Below are 26,906 nucleotides of genomic sequence, written 5' to 3'. Positions count from 1 at the left end.
CAAATAGTTGAAGACCATGAGACTTGCCTGGAGGTGGGAAACCTAGTGAAAAAAAGAACAGCCAGATCGCCAAACGCTGAGCAGTGCTCTTCCAAACTTTTTTCCTTTACTCACAGTAAGAAATACATAGGGAAAAAGACATTTTGTAGGGACCCAGTAAGCACATATGTATACAGAGACGCATGCGCACAGACATAGACAAACACCTCCACAATCTGTATGGGCTCCTGTGAATTCAAACAAAGCTTTCACAGAAGACTTACCCGTCCTATTTGTGATGCACGCCAATCCGTTCTATCGACTCTATTTTATTTTTTAAAAAACAAAGTTACAATCCATGAAATTGATTTCACAGCCCATTAATAGGTCACTGCCCGCCATGGGAAGAACCATTACCCTGTAATATTAAGTGGCCACTGTGTCTATTTTCAGCCTTAACGGTTCCTATTTTTCTAAATTCTTTCCCATAACCATATGTCATATGCATGAGGCAGACTAACTTTATGATTAATTTTCACTGTGTTTCACCAAGAAGCCCAGGGGCTCCCATGCCTCTTGGGTCCACAGCATGGTCAGCCAGCGTAGGCACAGGCATTGCAGATCGAAGAACGGTGTTTTGTTCTCCTCGTCTTTCTTTTCCTTTCTGAAAACGTTGCTTTTTAATGAGCACGGTATCACACAGCCACAACTGGAACAGGTGATCAGCATGGAATACACACGCTCTTCCTACCTCAAAGTCAGAAATCTCATGGGACAGGGAATACTGTTGATGCGTCTTTCCAGATGGGAGTTACCCCGATACAGCAAGCAGCCCTCATGGCATTCTTTTTCTTACCTTCCCCACAATCTATTAAAGCCCAGAAGTCCAAAATAAGTCACCCACGGACAACCAGTGCCATGCCCAAGGCTTCTCCTTTCCAGCAAATGTTTTCCTCTCCAGTCGCCCAGCACCCCTCCCCCAAACCTACAAGTTGCATTTGACCTCACCCCAGCCTCCAGGCCAAATCCACGTCCAGTCAATTCTACTTTCAAAACTTATTTTATTTCAACTCCTTGAATGTGCCACCATTTCCCCAACTCAGGACCTTGGCCCATGCTTTCTTTTCTTTCTTCCTCTCAGCCCTACTCTCCCATCCACTGTGCCTCCTGTGAAAAATACCCTTCACAGAAACCCTTCCTCCCCCACCCCGTCTAAACAGCAGTTCTATTCATGTGGATTCATCCTCCATGCCTTAATTCCCTTAAGAGCCCTTATCTCATTTTGTAATTATTTTCTTTGTCTATTTACTTGTTTTGATTTTCTTCCCCACCAAAATATTTGTTCCTAGATATCAGGGCCCCAAACCGTTTTGTTCATCATATAAATGAAGACATACAATTTAAATTTTATAAGTTTCTTCGGATCTTAAAAAAAAAAAAATCCTTAAAATAATTCCTTTGAAAATCAAATTCTATTCTTTCCAAGGATTTATTCATTTAAATAACTTGGAATCTAACTAGAGGAAAGATTAATGGCAGACTGCACTATCTGCTCAAGAACGAAGATCTGATCATTAAGAGACTAAATAGGGTAATTAGGTATACAGTTGGAATGCAGTGTGCAGGCTGAAATTAGTAGTGTATAATTGAGCCTCATTTAACTGCAGGAGAATTTCACTGAGAGAATTTTATTTACATAAGAAAAATGTCTTAGATTGCTCTGAGAGAATTTAACATATGTACGCCAAATCACTCCTTACTTATCAGATCTAGCCCAGGGTTCCTAGTTTATTCTTCAGGCCCCATGTGCGGGGGATAACGTCATCCTTTGTGAACAAGTGATTTCCTCCAGGCAACCCAAGCTCCAGGCCAGTGCTTCAGGACTCCTTTGAATATCTTGGTGACACTTTTGTAAGCACAGCAGATCCTGAAAATATGATGTCCTGTGTACTGAGCCAATTTTCGGGAAAAATCCAAAATAAGTAGGTCATCAGTATTCAAACGAGCATTTAATTCAACACTGAGTGAGGTGGGGGGAAACAGTAGGTAAGTAAGGCAAACACGGGGATTGACCTGCCCTGGAGAGGTTGCTGACATTGGGGGAGGCAGAGTTACACATGCAAACAGACTAGATTCAATTACAATTAGGGGTAAAGCCCTGTGTTACCAAAGAAGGGCTGGGAGATCAGGAGATCTGCTACCCACTGCTGAGACATTGGGGTTGGATTGTTGGAGGGACGGTTTCAAAGATCAGGGTAAATATTGAAAGCCCCCCTTATGCTTTTTGGTAGGCGTCAATGTGATCAGATTGAAAACCAACCTTAACAAAAGGCCATCTTTTGACACATTTACTCCCAATATAAATATTATCCTGGATTTTTCTCCTTCCCCTCTGTCGTGTTGCTCAAATGAGTTTGGTCTACGCCTGCTGCGTCCATATGCTCACCACCCACTGACACCTTCTTCAAAATAAATTTCAACGGCACAAGCAGTGCACTAATAGAGTCTTCCTTTAAGATACTCAAACACCCGAGACTATGAAATAAAACCTGTAATTCTCCCTTCCCTTGCCCTAGTCTGCTGGTGACTTCAGAGGTGACTACAGCTGACATTTTGGTGGGTATCTTCTGACACCTTGCTCTCTGTTCATTTACACAAATTTATACACAGGCACACATCCATTATGAAGGATTCACTGTATTTGATGTCTTGCAAATCTTCACATGCAGTATGCAGCCTGCCTACATTTACCTTGTTGTCTATTTTATTTTATTTTATTTTTATTATTTTATTTTATTTTATTTTAATTTAATTTAATTTAATTTTTTTCAGTGTTCCAAGACTCATTGTTACATATTGCATGGTGCACTGGGTGTTGTACCTTATTGTCTTTTAAAGGGCTGCGTTGTACGGATATACCAGAAGTTCATTTATTCACCCCTTGATTGGCATTTAGGTTTGTTTATGGTTTTTCACGTTTGCACAGGCTGAGGTGTACCTCTTCTGCTTGCATTGGTGTGTGCACGTGTTTGAGTGTTTCCATAGGACAGATTCTTTGGAGGGTCAAGCTGGAGGGAACTGTATACAATTCCTATATTTGAAATAGGCCACTGGAGTGCCCACCAAAAACCAAGACGTCCCCCATGTATGCTCCTACAGTACATGTGCATTCCCCATGCCCTGTGAAGACTACATATTATTGCATATTTTAATGTTTTCCTAATCTCCTGGATGAAAAGTTACATCTTGTTTTAATCCACGTTGACTTTTGTCAAGTTCTAGATAAATTCCATTCAGAAATCAATCAAAATACAATTAATTTCATTTGTGGATGGTGGACATTTTTGCAATATCAGGCTGTCTAATTTTGGGATTCATGCCTCTTCATTTACCCAAGTCTTACACTATTTTGCCCTTTGGTAATGATTTGTAGCAATCTTTAAGCTCATTGTAGACATGCCTAGCTGTCTGTAGCTAGATATTTAATATTTTTATTGACCTAGCCAATTGAGATACTTTATCATTGCATTTTATTGCAGATTACAACTATTTTAGAATGGCTTTCCCTAGCAGGCACTCAATGGTTGTTCTTATTCAACATTGCAGTATTTTCTGGAAGGTAATATCTCTCCACTGTACAGAAGAAGACACAGAGACTCTTTCAGGTCACGTGTGAATTCTAGTTTGTGCTGATAGGGAGATGCAATGCTGATGTCTCTACCATCCTTTCTGGAAGTCCTCCCCACCTGGTTTTCAGAATCCCATGCCCTCCTGGGTCTCTGTCCCTCCTTTTTCTTGCTGTGTCTTGCTACCCCTTTTCCTCCACTCCTGACCTAGGGGGTTCCTGGGCATCAGTTGGCATCAAGGGCTTCTTGGAATGCAGAGTTTGATCCCCCCAAAGCTCTGTCTCCAGCCTGACTTTTGTCACACACCATAAGGAAGCATGCCTTCCCTATGAAAACAGACACCCTCCCCAACTTCTTTGCCTGTCAGCACCATCACAATCCCGTTCATCCTTCAGACGGAGCACTTGGAACACTCTTCTCCTAATCCAGTTCTGTTTATTCTTTGGCTTAAATGATTCTGGATGTGTCACTTGTGTTCCACTATCCCTGTTCCTGTGCTTTGTGTCTTAGGACACAACCCAGAGCCGGGCTGTGAGCTCCCAGGCATGATACCAGGGCAACATGATGGTGGGGATACCAAAAGTTGTAGGAACATGGGCAAGTCACTTAATTTCTGTTCCTTACTGTTCTCATCTATAAAGTGGGAATAATAACAGTGCCTGTCTTGTGGGGTTGTCGTGAGAACCAAATGGATCGAAACACAGGATGTTCATACTAAGCAGGTAATACCTGTTAGCTCTGATTAGGATTACTGCCAAATCCTAGATGTCTCTGTCCAAATTTCCACTTGTTCTGACAACCACCACATTCGATTAGAGGTGCACCCTACTGCAGTATGACCTCATCTTAACTAATTACAGCTATGATGAACCTATTTCCAAATAAGACCACGTGTTTAGAATGTGGTCTTGGAGGTTAGAACTTAACTCCTGAATTTTGGGGGATGGGAACCCACTTCAACCCATAACACCAGGTTAGAAGTCTTATCTTGAGGGCCTACTCCTCTCCCTTATATGCAGCTTTCAACATAATTTTCTTTGAAAATTCAAAGAATTTTCACCTGTCCAAGTTGTTTCTGTAGCTGCTTCTTCACACCTGTATCTAACTGTGGCTTGGCGTCCACCCGTCACATCACACAACAGATCTACCTCAGAACCAAAGGAAGAGTTCAATTCCATTCTACTCTACATCTGAATTAAGAGAAGGCAATAACTCTATCTTTATCATAGATTTTAAATATATATAAATATGCATATATAAAAATATGCGTATTTATATATATATATATATATGTATATTTATCTGCTTCCACTTCTATTTTAGTTAATGCTAATTCAGCTTTCAAACCCCCCAAAATGTTAAGATATCCATTCAGAAGCTCATCTTGTTTCTGGCGCATATACTTAGAACTTAGCTTTCAATCTTCCTCTTATTTCTTGGAGACTGTTATGGAAAGTGCACGGGACAAAGCCCAGTTTCATTACACAGCCGGCTGTCACTTGGAGGTGGCAGGCACAGATGATAAAAGTTTCATTGTGTTACGCTACCATTTGGCATCCTATTAGAAGAACCATCTGTTCTTTTAATTACTATTAACTCAGTTCAGATTGCAAAAGCAAAAAACCCCTAAGATATATTTCTGACTAAGTGAAAAATCAAATACGCGTTTAAAATCTTCCTGAACATAGTATTGTCCCTATTGAAGAGCTTACAGCCCAGCTGCACGGGAAAAAGCCAGAGAGCATAATGAAAGAATAATTAACAGCAAAGTCTTAAAATATGCTCATTTTCATAAAAGAATATATTATAGTCGCTCCTAGAGGGGAAATAAACACGGTTTTTATGTATTATACATGAGGCAGTTACATGTTGAAACCTAAAAAGAGGTATTTCAGCTTGCTTTCTTTTTACCCAGACTTAAGAAAAGACACATTTGTATACAAGCAATGATGGACCATTTCAGCCGCCCACCTCCTGAACAAATATTTCCAGATAGCACAGCTAGGCACCACTCTGAGTAATGGAGAAGAAAAATCGAGCAAGGCAAATCAAGTTTCTGCTATTCTGGTTGGAGGAGAGAGATGTTATGCCAATCTTAAACATACACGAGGCAACCTCACGTAGATGTAATAAAATCAAGCTCTGTGAGAATGAGTGACCGTGGGTACGTTCATGTGGGCTGGCATTGCTGGGAAGTTGATTTAGGAACTGAGGCTAGAAAGATAAGAAGGAGTCAGCCAGGTAGAGAGATGGGCTCAGGGTTCCTCAGGTAGAGTGATTAAGAAGACAGGTTGGCTGGACTGTGGTGGCAAAGGGAGAGAGGGGGTGAATGGCTTTTGGAAATATGGTCAAAGCCTGAACCATTGTAGGCCACCATGAATAATTCAGTCGAGTGGGATCCAGTGGACGGTAAATGATCTATCTGATCTACTGCGCTGAATGACCATGGCTGCTGGATGGAGAACAGGCTGAGAGGAGCAGTAGAAACAGAGTGAGACAAGCCTGGGACCTCCAGACCAGGGCGTGTAGCAGAGATGGGGAAGCATACCATTCTGGATGTATCTTCGAAGGAGGAACAGAAGGACCTTGCGTTGGATGAGATACAAAGGGTGAGAAATGGTTACTTTGGAAAACTTCAGAATATCTGCCTTGTGTTTAGATACTGACAGATATACAGGGAATATTCTTATTCAAATCACATGATGATGATTGTAGAGGAAGACCTCGGGTTTCCACAAATGTCCCAGCTCCTTGCAGGGAGGATGTCTGAGGATGGTGCTGGTACGGCCGTCCTCTGGCACCAGCCGCACCCTGGGATTTAGCAAGTTGCTCCACAGGCCTTGTTCCGTCCCTCCGCACCCTGCCAGTTCCCTGTTGTGTGATCCTGGCTCACGGGGGTTCGGGAAATATTTTGCCCGTGATGACATAGCTTCAAGTGGCAGGAATGTGATATAAAACTCAGCCGGGCTGTTTCCACTCAGATGCTTTTCCTGCTACATGAGGCTGCTTCAGATAAGTCAGCAAATACTTGAACAGTTCAATACTGTGTCTGTGGGCTCTTCCCTGTCTGGCCCAGGCAGGCTGATGGCCCTGGGCAGCTTTGTGCTCATGCGGTTGGCGGACCACTGACCACACCCAGTAGAACAGCAAAATAACACACATCATGCCTGCTTCTCTAGATACCCCACTTGATGCGTGACTACCTGAGACACGACAGCCACGCAGTAGTCTAAGCTTCAACACCGGAACAAAGAGGAAGCTCTTCACCACCTGCCTTTCCTACATACACAAGCCCAAGTTTAAAGAGGCTAAATGTCTTGTCTGGAAAGTGACTTTGACAGGTTGGGGATTTGGAGCCAGTGGATTCTAAAACCCAGTTGTTGTGGTGGTTGTTGTTGCTGTTGTTTTAGTTACCTTTGTTTTTATTTTTTACTGTTTTTTAGTGTTGTGTTAAGTTTTAACTTTAATTCAAGCGTAGTTAACTTACAGTGTTATGTCATTTTTCAGGTGTACAGTAGTGATCCAACAATTCTGTACATCACTCAGTGCTCATCAGGACAGGTGCCCTCCGGAGCCCCCATCACCTACTTCCCCCATTCCCCCAACTTCCCTCTGTTGACCATCAGTTTATCCTCTGTAGTTAAGAGTCTGTGTCTTGTTATCTCTCTTTCTCGCTCTCTCTTTTTTTCCCTTTGCTCACTTTTTTTTTCTTAACAAATGAGTAAACCCAGCTCTTCCTCCCACAATGAGAAATCCTTACAGGCGGGTAAGCTTGTTCTACCTGGTACCAAGGAAAAGATCTTTTAACTTGATTCTTGTTACAAGAATGAGAAAAAAGGGGGCACCTGGGGGGCTCAGTGGCTTAAAGCCTCTGCCTTCAGCTCAGGTCATGATCTCAGGGCCCTGGGATTGACGCCCGCATCGGGCTCTCTGCTCAGCGGGGAGCCTGCTGTCCACCCCCTGCCCCGCCCCGCCTGCCTCTCTGCCTACTTGCGATCTCTGTCTGTCAAATAAATAAATAAATAAATAATCTTAAAAAGAAAAAAATAATAAGAAAAAAGGGGTGCCTGGGTGGCTCAGTTGTTAAGCATCTGCCTTGGGCTCTGGTCATGATCCCAGTTTCCTGGAATCGAGCCCCGCATCGGGCTCCCTAGCTCCCTGTTTGGCAGGACGCCTGCTTCTCCCTCTCCTACTCCCCCTGCTTGTGCTCCCTCTCTTGCTGTGTCTCTCTCTGTCAAATAAATAAATAAAATCTTTAAAAAAAAAGAAAGAAAAAAATTAGCTGAGTACACTGAACAAGCAGATTAATGAAGGAGGCTTTAACACAGAAAGTTAATTATTTATGTTGGAGCCATCTGCAAGGACATAGGCAGGTTTGGTAATAATATAGTTTTCCTCCCTGGTATTAGCAGTTACCTTCAGCCAGGTGAGACAGGGTTTCCTGATCACACTTTAGCTTTTTCCTTTCCATATCATTTTCTCTCCTTGATGCCATGTCTCCTACCCTAAGACCGAAATCTCTTTAGGTCATAAGCCCCCTGAAGACAGAGGCTGTGTCTCATTCCTTTTTGGATTCCCAGAGCCCAGGAGAGTGCTGGCCCACTAACTGGCATACCCTTCAACTCTGGATTTCCTAGCATCAGCTTCCATATGCTTCCTTCTGGACATCTCTGACACCTGCCTTCTGCAGCTCAGATCTTCAGCTACATATAACTGGGCAAATGGGTGGCTAAGACTGCCGCTGTTTTAATTTCTGATCTGATACTATTGCATAAAAAACTTGAAAAGGAAACAGGAAGAGCGTAGCTGCAGGACCTAAACCCTGAGTGTTCCTAGAATACTCTCAATTGTGCGGATGTTCCATTTTCTTTGCTAGCTTTATGTCTCCGGATAGAAATATCCCTGTAGCCCTTGTGAGGAGCTGGCTGACCTGGTCCCAAGCTGTGGGCTTGTTAGTGGCACTGGCGTACAAGCTCACATCAATAACGTTGGAGAACCACACCAACACTTCCTCGTGACTCACAGATTCTTAGTTTATACAGTGCTCTAACAACTGTGCTGTGTCTGGTTTCCACCTCTCAGAGTACTGAATGTATCACCTTGTGGATGTGTTGATGGGGATATGGGCAGCAGAGAGAAGAACTCTTGGTTTGCTTGGTAGCAAAGGAAGGAGCAGATACACTGCTGAAAACAGAGCTGGGACTTCAACATCTGGGAACCATGTAGTGCATGTTGAGAAGCCAAGATAGCTTCTGAGACACCCCTGTAATAACTCAGCAGTGTAGCTCAATAATTGATATCCATAATGATGACCCAGAACCCCCCAAAATCATTCACTATCATTCAGTTGACTGAGCTGCCATATGTTTAACGTGACACAAAGTCTGCACTATGTTTGAGAAATGTTTTCATCTGAAGTGCTAACGGTTTTCCAAGGGAAATAAAATCACCTATAAAATTTTGGCTTTTTGCACAGTTGTATCTTATCAGACAATTGTGAGTAGCAAAGGTATGTGTGTGTGTGTGTGTGTGTGTGCGCGCGCGCATGTATACGTGTGTGTGTGAGACAGAGACAGTGTTCGTGTGTGCTTCGATTACTAATATCCATATTTTGTATCTCAGTGTTTGCTTATTTTAACAGAGCTACATTCTTTAGTCCCCATTCAGGATGTGAACGAACCTTTTTTTCTATGTGTTACAAAAGGCTCCGATGATATAAGGCAGGAAATGGCACGTGGTGGCAAGTTAGGGAGCCGTTAAGATGATTTCTTATCACCATGGAGACAAGACATCTGGTGCTCCAAAGACTCTGTGTCCTTGTTGATCCTGAAAATTCCACTGGGGGTTCAGACTAACCCAGACCCTGGGTCTTCAGGGCTTTCTCCTTGTCAAAGGCTTCTGTTCTCCATCTTTGTTTTGATTTAAAATGTTGGTCAATTTTGAAAAGGGTTTCAGTGGGAAATGAGGCACTAGACAGAGATGGTTTCAATGAGGTACAGTAGCTGGGACAATTCCTTCTTCCTATGAACCCCTCAGGAATATTTAAAACAAGTGAAGTTCAAGTTCTTCTGAAACAACATGTTTTAAGGGTCTTATTTGGCGTACTAAGTGGTAAAAAAAAAAAAAAAGTGAGATGTTACAGGAGCAAGTAAGTGGTTAAATTAAATGTGCCTGGAGAATAGGGCCTTATCAGAATCGGCAGAGTAATGATCACGTGCGGCTGCTTCCTCCGGTGCATTTCCCAGCGCTTCTAAGCAAGCCGTACACAGAGCACTGCCAGTCAATTCTAATGAAATACCCTGTGTGAGGAAGGTGCCAGGAATGACACACATGATCTTTTTGTTCCTCTTTACTGTCTATGGCTCAGTACTTTAAAAGAGGTGGTTATTAACACATCATGTAAGTTTGCAAAATATATTGAAAGAAAGAATGTTTCAATTATACACAGTATGTATTGGTAAGAAATGCTGGTGTGTGGTGACATATGACAAGTGGCAAAAGGTATTTTTAATTGCTTTCTCTTTGGGGGAGGATAAAGCGAAAATATCTAGGATATACAGCATTTGCTTTTCTAGTTATCCTAATATCTACCATATTTATAATATATCCTGAAATAACTAAAATGGTTTAAAAAGTGAATTTTTTTACTTAAAGATTTTTGTACTTCTTTTTGTTAATTTACGTTCTTTTAAAAAGATTATTCTAGATTGGCATCTGTTTTGTGTTTTTTTTTCCTTATCCATGCCCTTTTGAAGCCATTTTTATTTTATGTGAACAACTGGTTAAGGAATAAAGTGTAGTCTTTATAAAAAACAACCAAGGGCTGTAGGAATTGTGTTCATAACTTAACTATTTGAGACCTAAAATTATTGAAGTCAAGATGCTTGGTAAGTTCTGACTCAAATTAAAAAAAAGGAAGTTTCAAATGAACCTAAAAACAACAAACAATAAAATAAGGCAAATTATTGGTATATTAGCACTTACCAAAAGTCACAAAATGGCATTATCCCCCAACTAGAACTGTAGCAGGCAGAGAAATATTCTGTAAGAAAATCAGACAGCTTCAGAGAGTGGGATCCTGAGTCACTCCCCGTCTGGGTGCCACAGCTCGCTTCAGGGTTCATGCCTTTGCCTTCCTTTGGTTTATCATCAAATTATAATTGAACAGTAAAAACTGTCTTCAGATATTTACATTTTCAGAGGAAGAATTTTCTTCATCCTTCCTAGAGCAGCACTGGCCATTTGGTCTCTTAGCGTGGACAGTTCTGCACGGGGAGACCAGCAAAGCCGTGCATCCCGGAGGGAAAGTGATGGTTGACGATTATCTGAGTCATGACTGAGAAACCACACAGGCCTCCAGAACACTCACGATGGGGAGCTGGTCTTAGTCTCAGAATCGAGTGTTAAGTGTTGGTTATTATTATGAGGCGGTAAGACAGTCCTTCCGGGAAGTTTGTGGATATTTCACTCCTTTCCAGCCTAACATATGTGAGTTTCATGGAAACATGTCAAACTGAGGTGAAAGTTCATGCTCGTGTGAGGTAGAAGTTCACTGAATGAGGTTAACAGTCCCTTGATTCATCACGTTGTAAGAGAAGTAGTCACCAAGGAAAATCTGTTAAACTCACTGCACATCATTGTACGCCCGTCCTCCGCTCTGATGATCAAACATGACCTTAAAACTTCATTCATGAGATTAGGTTTTCTAAGTATATATTTACCATGTAGGATACTTACTTGAAACTCCTTCTTTAGGGTAATTGAAAAATTAAAATAGTTTGGACTCAGAGTAACTGACACACTCCCAGCATTAGCCTTTGCCTAGGCTTCCTTCAGGTGGGGAAGACGCACTGTCTCCGTTGGTGAGATTTGAGTCGCTTTCCTTCTGTTCTAATTGGGAGGTCCTTTTCTTCTGTTGCAGGATCTAGATTTCTCATCACATCCACGGGAGCCTTGTATATTAAAGATGTACAGAATGAAGATGGATTATATAACTACCGCTGTATCACGCGGCATAGATACACGGGGGAGACCCGGCAGAGTAACAGCGCTCGACTCTTTGTATCAGGTAAAAATCCCTCGAGACTGTGGTTACCATTTCTGTTCTTCCTTCGTCAGAGTCCTGACCCAAGTCAACCGAACTTGCAGAATTCATGACTCAAACAAAGACTTCTCTTTTTTCCTCAAAATATTTCAGCAACTGAAGCTATTTATTTTTTTCTTTTTAAACAAATCCTAATATTATACAGTACCCATATAGGTATTCTAAGCAAAGCCATTTCAGGTTTTGTAAAATTCCACAGTCCTGAGACCCGATATGGCTTCTGCTTTGAGGAGAATGCCTCCTCGCCCTGTGTATTTGTGTCCTGTTCACCAGCACTGTGAGGCTTTCGGTGACACATAGCTCTGAGGGAGATGAGCACGGGCGCAGAGAACATGGCTCTTGTTCCCCATATTATGTCTAACAATATTGGGGAAAAAACCCACATTGAAAGGTCACTCCCTCCCACTTCCGTCCAGAATTATTCTCAAGGGAGGAAAACCTGAAGGCCATTGATTCTGCTCTGCTGGTAATATGTCAGTTTTGTGCCTTCCTTTCTAGCATTTATGCTTTGAGAAAATATCCACCTTTTGCATAATCTTCACCACTGGCTTATTACCGGCCCATCTGTCAAACAAATAAGCAACCCCTTCACACAGTGATGTGCTAGCTCTTCATGGAGCCCGATTAGAATGTGAGATGTCCATCTCGGTCCTAGAAATCTGGTGCAAAATCTGGCCTTTGCCCTTGCAGCTTTAGGAGGTAAAACTGCTTTGTGACCTGAATATCTTTATCTTATTTGTAGTGATGCTTTGTGAGGGAGACGGGACAGAAAGCTGTTGACCGTTGGCATAATTAAAAACATTATTGCCCAAACACCCACTCACTGTGCTTTTGCTGGGCTCCTCATCTACATTCACATCCTTAAAATAGCCAGAGTCCACCCGTGTTTCCAGGGGCTTTGCAAATACAACTCAGAATCAAGAGATTTTTTTCTCTGCACACAAAAATACTTTTTCTTTACCTCTTCTTTTTCATGCCAGTTGTTACTTTATCCCTTTATAGGTCTATGTTGTTGCTTCTGTTAAGGGCAAGAGCAGTCAGTGCAGTAAAATTATACCCCATTAAAAAAACAAAAGACTGGAGAAAAAGAAGTGAGAATGTGAATGGCCTCTGTGATCTTTGTCTGTGTGGCTTTAATGACAGCTTAGTGTTCTACTTGTTCAGAATATCCTCGAAAAGATCTTGTGTGCAGTCAAGAGGAATGTCGTAACAGTATCAGGACAAGAAAGGGGAAGGGTTACGGGGTGGATCTGGGTACAAGATTAAATTGAATTTTAGCAAAAGAAGCAAAAAGCATCTCTCCATCCCCCAAAAATGAAATAAGTGATGGTATTTTGAGAGCCCATCTTTTTTTTTTTTTTAAGATTTTGTTTTATTTATTTGACAGAGATCACAAGTAGGCAGAGAGGCAGGCAGAGAGAGGGGGAAGCAGGCTCCCCGCTGAGCAGAGAGCCCGATGTGGGACTCGATCCCAGGACCCTGGGATCATGACCTCATTGAAGACAGATGCTTAAATGACTGAGCCACTCAGGCATCCCTGAAAGCCCATCTTTCTTGAAAAAGAAACCTGAATAGAAAATCTAAAAAGAAGGAGAAAACTAGGGAAGAAAAAAAGAGAGATAGAGAGAGAAGGAGAGAGAGAGAGAACCCTGAAATGTGGACTTGTTTCTCTCTATTCTAAATTATTAAATACTAATTTTCAAATTTAAGTCTTAGGGTTGGAGAGGCAAATTTACTTTTCTTAATTCCAAGTTTTTGTTGTTGTTGTTTTTAATAGAATGTCTTACTAATGTTTTAAACATTGACAGCAGGACTCATGTGGAAGGGTGTGGGGTCCATGAGGTCACCCAGTGGGCATTTGTGATGGGAAGTGTGGAGCCTCAGGGCACAATTTCATGAAGGAATGTCTCATGCCAAGACATTGAGCATTTGGGGTTAGAGGTGTAGCTGTAGGGTCAACAGAGTCAAGGGCCATGGAAAGACTCTTGAGAGAGTCTGTGTATGTAGCACATGACTGTGAGGACCTTTTTTCACAGAAATGTTAATAATGTAGTTGAGGGAGGAAATTGTTACTGTTAGAAAATAGACCATCAACACTGAGTGCAGATGACTATTCTAGGAATCTAAACTTTGAAGGAAAAATAAAAATTAATCTTACTTTAGATTTACAAGCATTTAAAAATGCACACATGGGGTTGGGTCCTGTGGGGGCATGCTAGTGACAAGGTTTTTAATGCTCTTAAACTCCTCCTGAAATGAAAGCAGACCAAATACAACGGAAAAAGAGAAAACACAGGAACAAAGCCTCCTAGGAGCACTCAGTGGCACGTGGTCATGGGTCGGTGTGTGGACAGAGTGCTGACCACAGTAGGGGCATGCAGGAATGGCCACCATGTAGCAGAAGGGGGGGAGGGCGCCAAACGGGTCCAAGCTGCTGGGACTCTGCACGGTCACAGAACTGCAGAATAGTCAACAGATACTCCTCTCCAAAGCAGAGAATCTGCCCTTGAGTGGCCCCTGGGGAAATGTATCTAGGAGCATTCACCACCCTCGGGTAGACCGACCTGAGTTCAGAGTGGAAGATGGGTACAAACAGCCATGAGAGCAGTCAGATATGACCACATCGCTCAGTGGTGGCCCAGCTCCTCGAGGGTCTCCCAAGTGTCCAACAAATACTCCTTTCAGGAGAACAAAGAGTTACCCCAAGGGAACTGCTGGCCTTAGGAGTCAAGTTGAGCCAGACTGGCTCGAGTGACTCAGCATTACTAAGGGTGACAGAGGCGGTTAGAAGCCCTGAGAGACCCTGGAGGAGCCCCATCCTATAAAATACTATAATGGATAATGGGGTGGAGGGGGTGATCATGTTTATGCTACTCTTATTGGAACCAAGACTTTCAGTGTAAGAGGAAAGATAAAAATACAAAATTTCTTAAAATGTCCAATAGAAACTATTAGTGCACACTTGCTGAATTCTTATGAATGGGTCCCCAAGGTCTTTACGTTGAAAAGGCCTGGAAGCAATGGGCAGTGGACAGCAGCAAGCACCTCTAATGTCTAGATCCTAGTGTCCTTCTAGTACTCCCCCTAAAGGGACTATGGCTCCTTGGAAGAGTGGTGGATTGTAGTGTCTGGGACAGGAAACGTATAAATGGGCCTGAAACATTAATGGGGTCTTGTCAAAATGATACAGGGGACAACTTCTGAAGGGGTTCTCCTTGGCTGAGAGTTGATGAGTTGAATTTCAAAAATAACGATTGCATTTGATTGATAACCATAGAACATTTTAAAAACTTTTGATTTCATTATGAATACACACACACGCACATATGCATATCCGTTCATTTTTATATACTTTGATACACACACATATCTATTTAATAACAATCAAAGCAACAAGAAAAATCTCATTAACCTTCCTAGGGGAAACTAGGGCACCAACTCTTGATTTTGATACTTGGTAGGTTAAAGAGAACCGCAATTCTCTTTATCTTTCCTGTGGCTATTGTATTTCAAAATAACCAAAGAATCCTAGTTTAGGGAGGAAAGTTCTTATTTGTGGAATAATTACATCTACTGAGTGTGAAGGAGCTAAGACAATTAGAAAATCATTTCAACCCTTAATGAAATAAGTGATTCAGATAAACTTTTTCACCCGAACTGTTGATCAATTCAGCATCACCGAGTGCAAGAAAGCTTCATGTTGTATGCATGCAGAAAGAGAGGAAAGAGGCTGAGTTTGATCTAATTGCTCATGAGAGCTAAATTGCAGTTTATAAGAAATACTGCCAGAGGAACATGTTCAATGACACCATCAAGAAAGAAATTCAGACTGGAGGTTTCCTATACAACAACTCACCTGGCTTCTCCAACAAGTCAAAGACATGAAAGAGAAAAGGGGGATCCTGCTTTGACTGAAAAGAGAATCGAGAGTCATTAACTGTTAACTGTACAACAAGGCTGATTTACTTAGCACAATTACAAATACTAATAATGTAATAATGATGTGTTCTTAGCTCATCAGGAAAAGTGAATATGGAATGGATACTAGATGGTATCAAGAGGTTATTATAACTCTTGTATGTTACTGATATTGTGGTTTTATTTATTTATTTATTTATTCATTCATTCATTCTTATTTTATTTTATTTTATTTTTTCAGTGTTCCAAGATTCACTATGTATAACACCCATTGCTCCATGCAATACGTGCCGTCCTTAATACCCGTCACCGGGCTCACCCATCCCTCCACTCCCCTACCCTCTAAAACCTTCAGTTTGTTTCTCAGAGTCCGCAGTCTCTTGTGGTTCCTCTCCCCCTCTGATTTCCTTTCCTTCACTTTTCCCTTCCTTCTCCTAATGTCCTCCATGTCGTTCCTTATGCTCCACAAGTAAGTGAAACCATATGATAATTGACTTTCTCTGCTTGACTTATTTCATATTGCAGTTTTATAAGAAAACTTTTATTTTTGTTAGTGAAACATACTAATGATATAGTGATAAGATGACATAGGTTCTACAATTTGACTCAGTGTGATGGCACCAAAGGCAAAGACTATAAAGAATAAACAAATACATGATAAAAAAAAGTTTTTGATGCCTCTGTGTCTGGGTGATGAATATATGAGATGCATTATATTATTATTCTACTCATATGTGAGTTTGCAAGTTTTTGTGATAGAAACTTATTTTTAAATGTAGATAAACAGATTGAAGATGAGGGGATGAAAATTAAATACAGTGCTGTTTGGTTGTACTAATTTTGTACATGACCAAATTTTCCCCATAGAGTCTGTCTCAAGCATTGCTTAAATTGTATATTTAAAATAGAAAAAAAATGTGCCACTCTTTTTTTTTTTTGCAAAGTAGCTTTATTGAGATTTAATTTACCGTCCATCAACTCCACCCATGTTAATTATCCAAGTCAGTGATTTTAGTAAACATAGAAAATGGAGCAACCATCAATGTCATCCAAGTTTAGAACATTTGCACCACCCAGAAAACTCCCTGTGACCCATTTGAAGTCAATCCTAATTCCCATTTCTGGTCCCAGGTAACCACTAATTTACTGCCTGTCTCTACAGATGGGCACTTTCTGAATATTTCCTATAAATGGCATCTCACAACATGTGGCTTTGTATCAAGCTTCTTTCATTTAGCATAATCTTTCGTGGTTCATTTATGTTGTAAGATGTATCAGTAGTTCACCATTTTTGATTGCTGAATAATATTCCTTTGTATGTACACACACATCTCATTTATCCCTTCTCTAACTGATGGACATCAGGTTGTTTCCACTTATTGGCTATTATGTAAAATCCTGCCAGGAACATCTGTGAACAAGTCTTTGAGTCAACACGGTTTCACTTGTCTGGGACGGATAACTAAGCAGCAGACTTCTGGGGGCACTGTAGTAAAGTGAAGTTGAGCATTTTGAGAAATAGCCAAACTATTTCCAAAGTGGCTATACCACTTTACCTTTTTATCAATAGTGTATAGGGGACCCATTTCTTCTCCACTTCTTATGAGCACCGGCTCTTGTTTGTGTTTTTTATTAAAACTATCCTAGTGGGTGTGAAGTAGTATCTCATTATAGTTTTAATCGGCATTTCCCTGGTGGCCAATGACAGTGAGCATTTTCCATGTGCTTATTAGTCATTTGCATATCTTCTTTGGTGATAAATCTATTCAGATCTTTTATCTATTTTTTTAAAAAAAGATTTTATATATTTATTTGTCAGAGAGAGAGAGAGAGAGAGAGAACAAGCGGGTGAGGGGTGGCAGGCAGAAGGAGAAGCAGACTCCCCACTGAGCAGGGAGCCCAGTGAGGGACTCAATCCCAGGACTCGGGGATCATGACCTGAGCTGAAGGCAGATGCTTAACCAACTGAGCTCCCTGGGCATTCGTTCCATCTTTTGTCCAAATTTTGATTTTTTTTTCTTATCATAGAGATGTCAGAGTTATTTATATTTTTTGGAAAGAAGTCCTTTATCAGAAATATTATTTGCAAATATGTCCTCCCAGTAGGTTGCTCCCTATTTTTTCCTTAGTGGTTTCTTGAAAAATGTCAAATATTTTCATTGTCATAAAGTATAATATATTGATTTTTTGCCACTTGTGTTTTTGGTGTCATATCTTAGAACTTTGCCAGACCCAAGGTCATAAAGACTTTTTCTTATCATTTCATCTGAGAGTTCTATAGTTTTAACTCACACACTTAAACCTATGACCTGGTTCAAGTTAATTTTTGTAGGTGGTGTGAGGTAAGGTTTCTAAAATCTTTTTTATATGGATATTCAATTGTTCCGTTCCTTCTATTAAAAAAAAGTCAGATTTACACAGCATTACTTTAAGCATATTTGAGAAATTTCTATCAACTATTAGTTGTAGAACAAAAATTTTAAGTGCAATCATTAGGTATTGCTTTTGTGTGACTCACGTTAGAAGTGGGTACCTTTTAAAAAAATGGGCACCATTTGTTTCCTGGGTTGTAGACTTGTTCTACAAAATAAATAAATAAATAAATAGCCATGCCCACCAAAGGAGTGACACCTTCTTTGTGTCACCTTCTCTAGCACCAATGCTACTTCCCACTCTAGGCAAAGCAATAAATTTGTAACCATGTGGTCCATAAGAAACTCACTTGCTCTTCAACACTTTCCAAAGTCTGTCTAAATCCCTTCAGGAGAAGATTGAAGCAATAAGTCCTCCGCTGGCAAGGGCCCTGCACCTGCTGTTGTGGGTTTCTTAGGTCTGTAATCCCTCTGGAGCCCTGCACCCAGACATGTGAGTGAGAATAATAATGGGCTATAGAATTCTTCAGTTATAATGGACAATGGAACTGCAGAAGAGTCCTAGAAAGGAGATTCTTAGAGTCTGTCATCATATCCCATGAGAACATTCACATTGTTCTCATATAGCACCAGGGAGGTGAGAACAGCAGCGGTATGTTGTGGATTTTATCTCCATTGGTCACCAAGGAAAGCTCCAGCAGATGCAGCTTCTGCTCAGTGGGATTGCCACTTTCACTCCGGTCTCCTGACTGCCCCCGGTGGCTAACTGTGGAATCACAGCACTTTAAGAGACCATTCCAGAAGGTTCTTTGGTAGGATAGAGGATATCCAGTCCTTTGCTTTTGGATTTACTGTAGGCAGATCACAACAGCCATGGTGCTTTTCTAACCAAGGCAAAGGTAAGAAGAGTTCAGGAGCCAGGAGCCCATATCTGTTCTGTATATCCGCATGGAAATCAGTGCTACCTCTCATGTGTGTGGTCTAGCACAAGTTCTTAACAGGAAGAGTAACAGAGAGGCTAAGGAAATGTTACTGACTTTTATGTTGGGCATCCAAAAGAGGACCTCTGTTTTTGCATTCTTCATAATATGCCCTGAGAACGTTGATTCCTCAAGGCAAGCTTGGTCATCCAGCTGCATGGTTTCCACTGACCCAGTTCTTGAGAACAGTTGGTACTTTTCTTCAACAGGCTCAAGAACCCAATACCAGGCAAACATCATTGGGGAGAACAGGTGAATTGTTGTGTTGTAAGAACAAGGCTGTGTCTTAAGTAATAACCATTTGATTTTTGCCACACCTTGATCGTCTTCATTCCTTTGTCTGTCCTCAGCAATCGTGAAAGACATCCATGAGGACCACTCCTAAGTCCCCCTCACCCCACTCCTGACACATCCACCTTCACTCACTGTTATGTCAGGCTTTCCAATTCTTCATTGTACCTACTACAGGCCACACCATTTTTATGTGTTCGTGTGCTTGCACATAGCCTGCCAGCCCCACTCATGGAATTGGTTGTAAGCTCCATGAGGGTCTCCATGAGGGTTTCCTGTCTCATTTGTCACCGTGTCTCTAATTCCTGACTGTATACTGGCCCTGGATGTGAGGCTCAACAATATTGTGAGATGAATAAATGAAACACTTCAAATTCAATAACTCTCTATAAAACTCTCTTTTGTGTGTGTGAAATAAATTTTACTAATGTCAAACCACTATCTCTGCTACTGTTGTTCTTTTGAAAGGGGAAGCCTGATGTTCTCTGGTCACAAGACAACTCAGTTCTTGGCCTGGCCCAGCAGCTCCTGTAGAGGCGTGCTGATTCTGGAGTTCTTAGTTATTTAGTGGGAAATGAAAAGCAGAACCTTTTCTGCTTTAGCCTTTTGAAAATTCTGAACATAAGAAATTTCAATGAATAGGGTTTTTCTTTCTGTTCTTTAACAAAATCTTAAAGATCTGTTGTCAGCAGTTAGCATGATGTATAGATTAACTTATACACGAGGTCCTATGATTCTAAATGACCACTTCAACTCATTCACCACATCTAAGAGTTTTTCTTTCTTCTTCAGACCCAGCGAACTCAGCCCCATCCATACTGGATGGGTTTGATCATCGCAAAGCCATGGCAGGGCAGCGTGTGGAGTTGCCTTGCAAAGCGCTTGGGCATCCTGAGCCAGATTATCGCTGGCTGAAGGACAACATGCCTCTGGAACTTTCTGGAAGGTTCCAGAAGACCGTGACGGGGCTGCTCATTGAGAACACTCGTCCTTCAGACTCAGGCAGCTATGTGTGTGAAGTTTCCAACAGATACGGCACTGCTAAGGTGATAGGCCACCTGTACGTGAAACGTAAGTTGGATGGTAGCTTGGAATGGTGATGCTGACCACCTTTGATGGAGCTCTTATTACAAGATAACTTCCAGGCTCTCACTAAAGTCTTCCATTAATCCTCACAACAGTCCTGTTGAGACCAGTATTACCCCATTTTGCAGATGAGGAAATGAATGCTCAGACAGATTGCTCAAGATTACACAGCTGGGGAGGTTGGGACTTAGGATTCGAATTCAGGTCTGTCTGAACCTGCAAGATTTCCATCAGGCCACAGGAGATGCATCTGAGATCACATTACCTAACTGTTGAATTAATAATGCCCACTTTGTCTGAACACTGACAGAAGAGGGGTGGCCTTGTGATGTCAACACAAGCAACAGTGGTCAGATCACAGTGTGCGACCTTGGCTGGTTTTCAGAGGCTATTTGATGTTTCTGAATGGGGCTATTATCAGAAGAAATATAGGGCTCTAAATGATAAAAATGTTGGACTTGGACTCATTATTGCATATCATTTAGTTCAAATATGGTGGATATGTTTCATCTCTAATATATGTATAGTGACTATCTTGAGTAATGTGTTGAGAAGGATGCTGAAGCCAGCCTCAGAGGAAGGAGGGGTATGACTGCAACAGGGAGCACTTTAGTCAGACCCCCTCAGTTTTATCCAAGAGCACATGGCCACAGTTGACGGGCAGAACTTTGGTCAAAATAGGTGGCTCTTAGATGTGAATGGAATGTTCTTTTCATTATATATAATATTATATATCACATAAAATAAGAGGTATATTTTTTTTTAATTTGATGAACTAATTCAACAAGCTAAATCACAAGAGTTGACAATGAAAGAGGAGGTGGTCTCTTATCCTGGCCTTTTGCCAACCCCATGCCTGTTTATGGAACTGTCTTTTCAATGTCACCCTGAGCATGGATCATTCTAAACCAACAGAAGTTGTTAGCATAGACATCCCAGAGACTGCCTGGGGCCAGCTACCTAGGACGGGTTTTGCAAATATCACATAAACATGCTTAGGCTGGGATTAGGGAAAAATGGAAATAAGATATGCACAACTCTATTTCTGTAGTTGAAGAAACTTCTAGATGCAATGATACAGCACTAACAGCAGGTAAGAAGTATCCTCCCAAGCTCAGAATCTCCTCTGTGTTAAAATACTTTTCATTGCGCCCCATTTCCTGCTGAATAAATTTGTATTTAAGGATAGTATCAAACCATCCCAAGTAAGCCAGTCTAGTCCTATTGCCCATAGTTTTGCTTCAAAGAAATCTACTCCTATTAAATATAATTTTTTCCTACTCTCTGTACAAACCCATTCCTATCCTGAACATTGCTCCCTCCACATGGAAGATGCCTTTCAAAGACTTGAAGGTCTCAAATATCCCATCTCTCAAAGCCCAGTGTGGTGCCCTCCCCAGAGACATCCCCATCCCCCAGCATCTGATGCTCAGCTCTCAGGGTTTAATTTATTGCTTTCTCTATAAAGGCATTTAATCACTGTCTACATTTTAAAACTTACCTGTGGAAAGGTCTTAATTCTGACTGTGTTTATTTTCACTACTATGCTTCTTTGCCACATCAGACAAGCCTCAAATGCCTCTTGAATGTTTCCCACCTCTCTCTGACTTCATTTTTGTCTTTCTGTCTCTAGACAGAAAACATTCTCTTGGGTTCCAAATTCAACACCCTCTCCTCTTCCATCTCTTTCCCCTGGCACTCTCTTCATTTACATGGTTCCAGAGCCCTTCCCTTTGAGAATAACCCTGGATCTGCATACTTTGCCTCAGCTTCCTTCTTGAGTGTCAGATGAGCGTGTCTCTCAATTTTAGATCAGATGTTTCACAGGCACTTCAAAACAACAAGATCACAAACCAAACCAAACTCTCCGCCATCTCTACCTTGCCAATGGCTCTTCTTATTCAAAATGTCTCACCCCCTGACCCCTCCCCACAAATGCAGACTTTAAATCTTGCATTCTCTATAAGCCTTTCCTTTCAGCATCCAAGTCCTGCCAAGTCCTAGAGACTGTAACTCAATGTTTCTCAGCCGCACTCCCCAACCCCATCTGTCCCAGACTGAGTCTTAATTGTACCTCAACTAGAAATTGCCATGTCCCCTTACTGACCAAGTACCCGTCTCTAATTTGTCTAACACAGTATGATCAGTCAATTCTCCTAAAAATGTGTTTGACCGTATACTCACTTGCTAAAAATACTTGAATGCTTCCTTTAGTCTCCTCTGAATTAATTCCAAAATCTTGAGGCCTTTTGTAATCTTGTTCCAGGTTGCCTTTGTCATTTTTCTCCCACAATTTTCCACAGAGATGCTGTGTTGCATCCACGGTGAGCAGACACAGTCTTCCTGCACCACCTAATTCACAAAATGCCCCTTCATTGCAGCTGGGCTCAGGTCTATCCATCCTTGACATCTAAGGACTTTCTTGATCCCCTTCCACATATTAGATGTCTCTGATGGACCCTATATCACTGCTCGGCTACTGTATCTACTCTTATATTTGTCTCCTCCACCAAAAGACTGAACTTGAAACCAGAGAGTCCTGGTGTGCTAGCACAAGATGTCAGGAATAATTGGGGTAAAAAAAATGGTTGTTGCCATTTACCTATTGAGTGGATTTGGTGAAGTTAATTAAGCTCTCTGAAACAGCCGCTTCCTCTTCTGTAAAATGGATATGATAAGATAAAATATGCAAGACTTAAATAATGTACAAAAGACATTAGTAATTATTTGGCATATGACAGTCATAGCATAAAAGTCATCTTTGTCTTACCTGCAAGTTTAATGCTGTTTTTGGCTTATAATAGATGCTCAATAAATTAACTTGCTACATCCAATTGGGTTTGTTGAATGAAAATGTGGAACCTCAAATAGGAAATTTCCATCCCTGTCTAAACCAGTTAGCCTCACTTTAAAGAAAAACCCTGTTTTCATGGCCATGAATTCTAATATCCACCTGTTTTCTTACAGCTGTGTATGACCAGCCCTGGTTAAACCACATGGGGGTGGGTGGGCAGTGAGCGAGTGTGGCAATGTGAGAGAATGTCTCAGAGAAACCCATCTGTGCTGCTATATTGGGACAAGGCAATAGGATTTAAATATTCAAATACCTCTTCCCTTACCAGTAACCAGAACATGGTGTTTCTTATTGTCAGTGGGTTAATCCTCACACTTACTCATTGGGAAAGCAAGGTGACCATTGCCAGTTTATTTGCTACATAGAGAAGGAAAGACAAACAATGAAGAGGGTGCTCCCGAACAAAATGGCGTGCTATGACATAATGCTAAACATGAGAACTGTAGAGAGTATGCTTACCGTGATGCATGTGCCTTGTCAAAAGCTCAGCATGTTGAAATGATGTCTACGTATGTGATTTTTTTTAACCTTTCTTTTTCTTTCTCTTACCAAAATTTCCAGAGCCACTGAAAGCTACCATCAGCCCCAGGAAAGTTAAAAGCAGCGTGGGTAGCCAGGTTTCCTTGTCCTGCAGCGTGACAGGCAGTGAGGACCAGGAACTCTCCTGGTACCGAAATGGTGAAATCCTCAACCCTGGAAAAAATGTGAGGATCACAGGGATCAACCACGAAAACCTTATAATGGATCACATGGTCAAAAGTGACGGGGGCGCATACCAGTGCTTTGTGCGCAAGGATAAGCTGTCCGCTCAAGACTTTGTGCAGGTGGTCCTTGAAGGTCAGTGGGCCTCATTACTGGGTTCGGCCACACCAGAATGCAAACGCAGAGCACTCAGAGAGAAGAACACTGAAGCAGTGCTGCTAAGTCCTAGGGCTAAGATTTCTCTCTGTCTGACTAGCTAACAACTCTGCCCTAATGCTTCAGGAGAAATCAGGCTAATGAAAGAACCAGTGCTGGTAAAGTTGTAAGTGTAGACATAACAAAAGTAACTTCACATTAGGTTAAGTAATGGAAATTTGCCCATTCGTGTGTTTAACTACTTGTCAAGATACAGACGGCAAAAACTTACAACTTCGAGTTTGGTTGACATCCATTACCATAGACTGGAGTTGCTCAGTGACGCTTTGTTTGAAGGGCCACTTTGTATGCTGTGGAGGGGTTGGCAGCATCTCTGGCCTCTGCCCCTTAGATGCTAGTAGCAGTCCCTCAGAGTTGTGACAACCAAAAATACCTCCAGACATTGCCAAATGTCCTGGGGGTGGCGGGTGGGGTGTGGGGTAGGGAGAGGATAGCCCCCAGTTGAGAAATACAATTTGGCAGAAAAAATATAGGGCAAAATTTCAGCATAGTCCTTGGTGGAAAGGAAAAAGTGGCACCTGATGTGTACAGTTGTCCCCAGTTGGGTCCAGATATTCACAAATTTAGATTAACAAAATTTATGAGGAAGGACCTAGGGTTGTTATAATAGGTCCTAGGAATGCCATTTTCTTTTCTTAATGGCCTGCTTACATGTGCAGGCTGATCAATCAGCCAGGGAACAAGAGCTGTCAAGGTAACATTCAAGGGAGACATACATTTATCACCAGATAATTGAACTGACTTTTACCTGTATGTGTGTGCGTCTTGTTGGAAATTATGTCTTTACGTATAATTGAATATTCATTTGGTGTACATTGATTAAAATAGTTACATGACTTTCATATGGCCTAAAGAGAGAAAAAAATATTTATGTATGAATATAAGTTTAAATGTCTTGATGCTCTTCAAGGATATTTCTATTATTTTTTTAACCTTAGCTAATTTTAAGAAGAAGCAGGCTTAGCAATGAGATTCTTATTTTGAGTCAAGCATTTCCTTGCAGACAGTTTCTTAAAGCAGAGGTGAAATTAGCTGAAGGCATGGAACCCATATTAAATGCCTGACACTGCGATCCCCATAATAATTAAGGGCAGCGAGTGATCCGTTTGTACAGAGCTGGTTTGCTGCTGCTGATGCGCTGTGGTCCTTACACATCACTATTTTTAGATTCTTTGCAGAAGACGGAGAGAATACCTGTCTAGGCCTAGTTACCGTGGCAACTATCTTGTGTGACTAAGAAAACTTAAAGAGCATATTGATAATCCATAATGATGTCAAAAGATTTCAGGTTACCAGAGAATGACAGCAAGAAAGATTTCAAAGACACTTGGGTCTCACTGGGAAAATAATGTCTGCTTTCATCACCAAAAAAGCCTGTCACTTGAATAAAAAAAGGGGGCAGAGGAGCATACTGAGCATACTCCCAGATTTATTTATCGCATGTCAGTTTCCATTCAGGACAAGAAGCTTCACTTTTTTTTTTTTTTCTCATCTGAGAGATGACAGTGCTAATGTAGCAAAAGAGAGCAGAAGTGTAATTATAAATATGTATCTAGAATTTGCCTTAAAATGGTGTCTATCTAGTATCCTTGGATAAAGCCTCCTATTATTCCCATCGAAATAGCTTTAGATTAGTGTAAATTTTAAAAACTCACAATACTATGAGCTAAGAAGGACCATTGATATAATGCAGAATCTGGGAATATTTTCTATGAGGCCAAAGAAACTGGAACTGAAGTCTAAGGAAAATGAAATCTAATAATTTTAGGTTCAAGATCAAACCACAGTAACTGGAAAATGGAATCACAGAAAAGTATAAGAACAGGTCCTGTTTTAGGAAATGATAGAATAGCATGTTATCTGACTAAACTGCAAGCACGTAAAAATTATGAACTTGGGGAAAAACAAAACTTGGGAGAGACACCCAAAAGCAGGAAGAAAGGATTGGACCCTTGAAAGAAGAGGAAAGGATTAGGTGATATCTGCCCTGATACCACTTTTCCCTTGAGGACATTCCCCAGTCTTTGTGAGATGGGGAAGGGAGGTAGAATACTAGAAGAAAAGCAGATAGCTATAGTCTTATGGGATTTAGGTATAGAAGGACAGAAGTCTACACTGTCAAATCACCTGCAAATGAGGGAGGTAAGTTGAAATTCCAGGAAGGAGGGTGGTCCTAAATCCCAAACAGTGGGGAGTTCTAAAAGCTAAAAATAAACTTCCTTGACAAACTTGGTTAAAATCTGAACTGGAAAATGTGAAGAAGAATCCAGTAAAAATTTAAAAATAAATAAATAAGTAAATAAAAACTTGACATACAAAAAAAAAAAAAAGGCTACTGTTAGCAGAGGTCAAAAGACAAAGTACGCAGTAGAAAAAATAGACCATGAGAGAGCCCTGATGAATGAGGAAAGGCTTAAAAGTTTTTATTTAAAATAAAATAAGATTTGAGCAGCTATTTCACAAAAGGAGATACACCAATGGCCAATAATCACATAAAGACAACATTACTTCCATGATATTCCTGCCAAAAATGCATAACCTGCATCTAATTATGCAGAAATAGGAAAAAAAAAAAACCAATTTGAGCACCCAGCTATGGAATAAGTCTTCAAAAATGTCAAAGTCAAGAAATACAAAAGAATGATCCAGATTGAAGGAGACGAGAGAAGCATGACAAATAGATGGGGTGCATGGTACTGGTTGGGCTGGGGAAATCGCTGAGAGGGCCATGGTCAGTCAGCTGGCAGACTTTCAAGACGAACACATTACGTGGTCCTA

General features: G+C 41.2%; 1 protein-coding gene across 1 annotated transcript in view; it reads left to right on the top strand.

Moving 5' to 3' along the window:
• The window catches only part of LOC111155672 (DS cell adhesion molecule), a 766,750-nt gene that overhangs the window by 432,531 nt on the left and 307,313 nt on the right, over positions 1–26,906 (top strand). The window contains exons 5-7 of the mRNA XM_022515961.1: positions 11,527–11,673; positions 20,063–20,341; positions 23,772–24,047. Coding sequence (XP_022371669.1) covers positions 11,527–11,673; positions 20,063–20,341; positions 23,772–24,047 — 702 coding nt within the window. The remainder of the gene's footprint in view (positions 1–11,526; positions 11,674–20,062; positions 20,342–23,771; positions 24,048–26,906) is intronic.

The sequence above is a fragment of the Enhydra lutris genome, unplaced genomic scaffold (genome assembly GCF_002288905.1).
Source record: "Enhydra lutris kenyoni isolate GAN:26980312 unplaced genomic scaffold, ASM228890v2 scaffoldscaffold43, whole genome shotgun sequence".
NCBI lineage: Eukaryota > Metazoa > Chordata > Mammalia > Carnivora > Mustelidae > Enhydra > Enhydra lutris.
The sequence above is the reverse complement of the archived record's forward strand: the minus strand, read 5'-3'. Positions and strand labels throughout refer to the sequence as shown.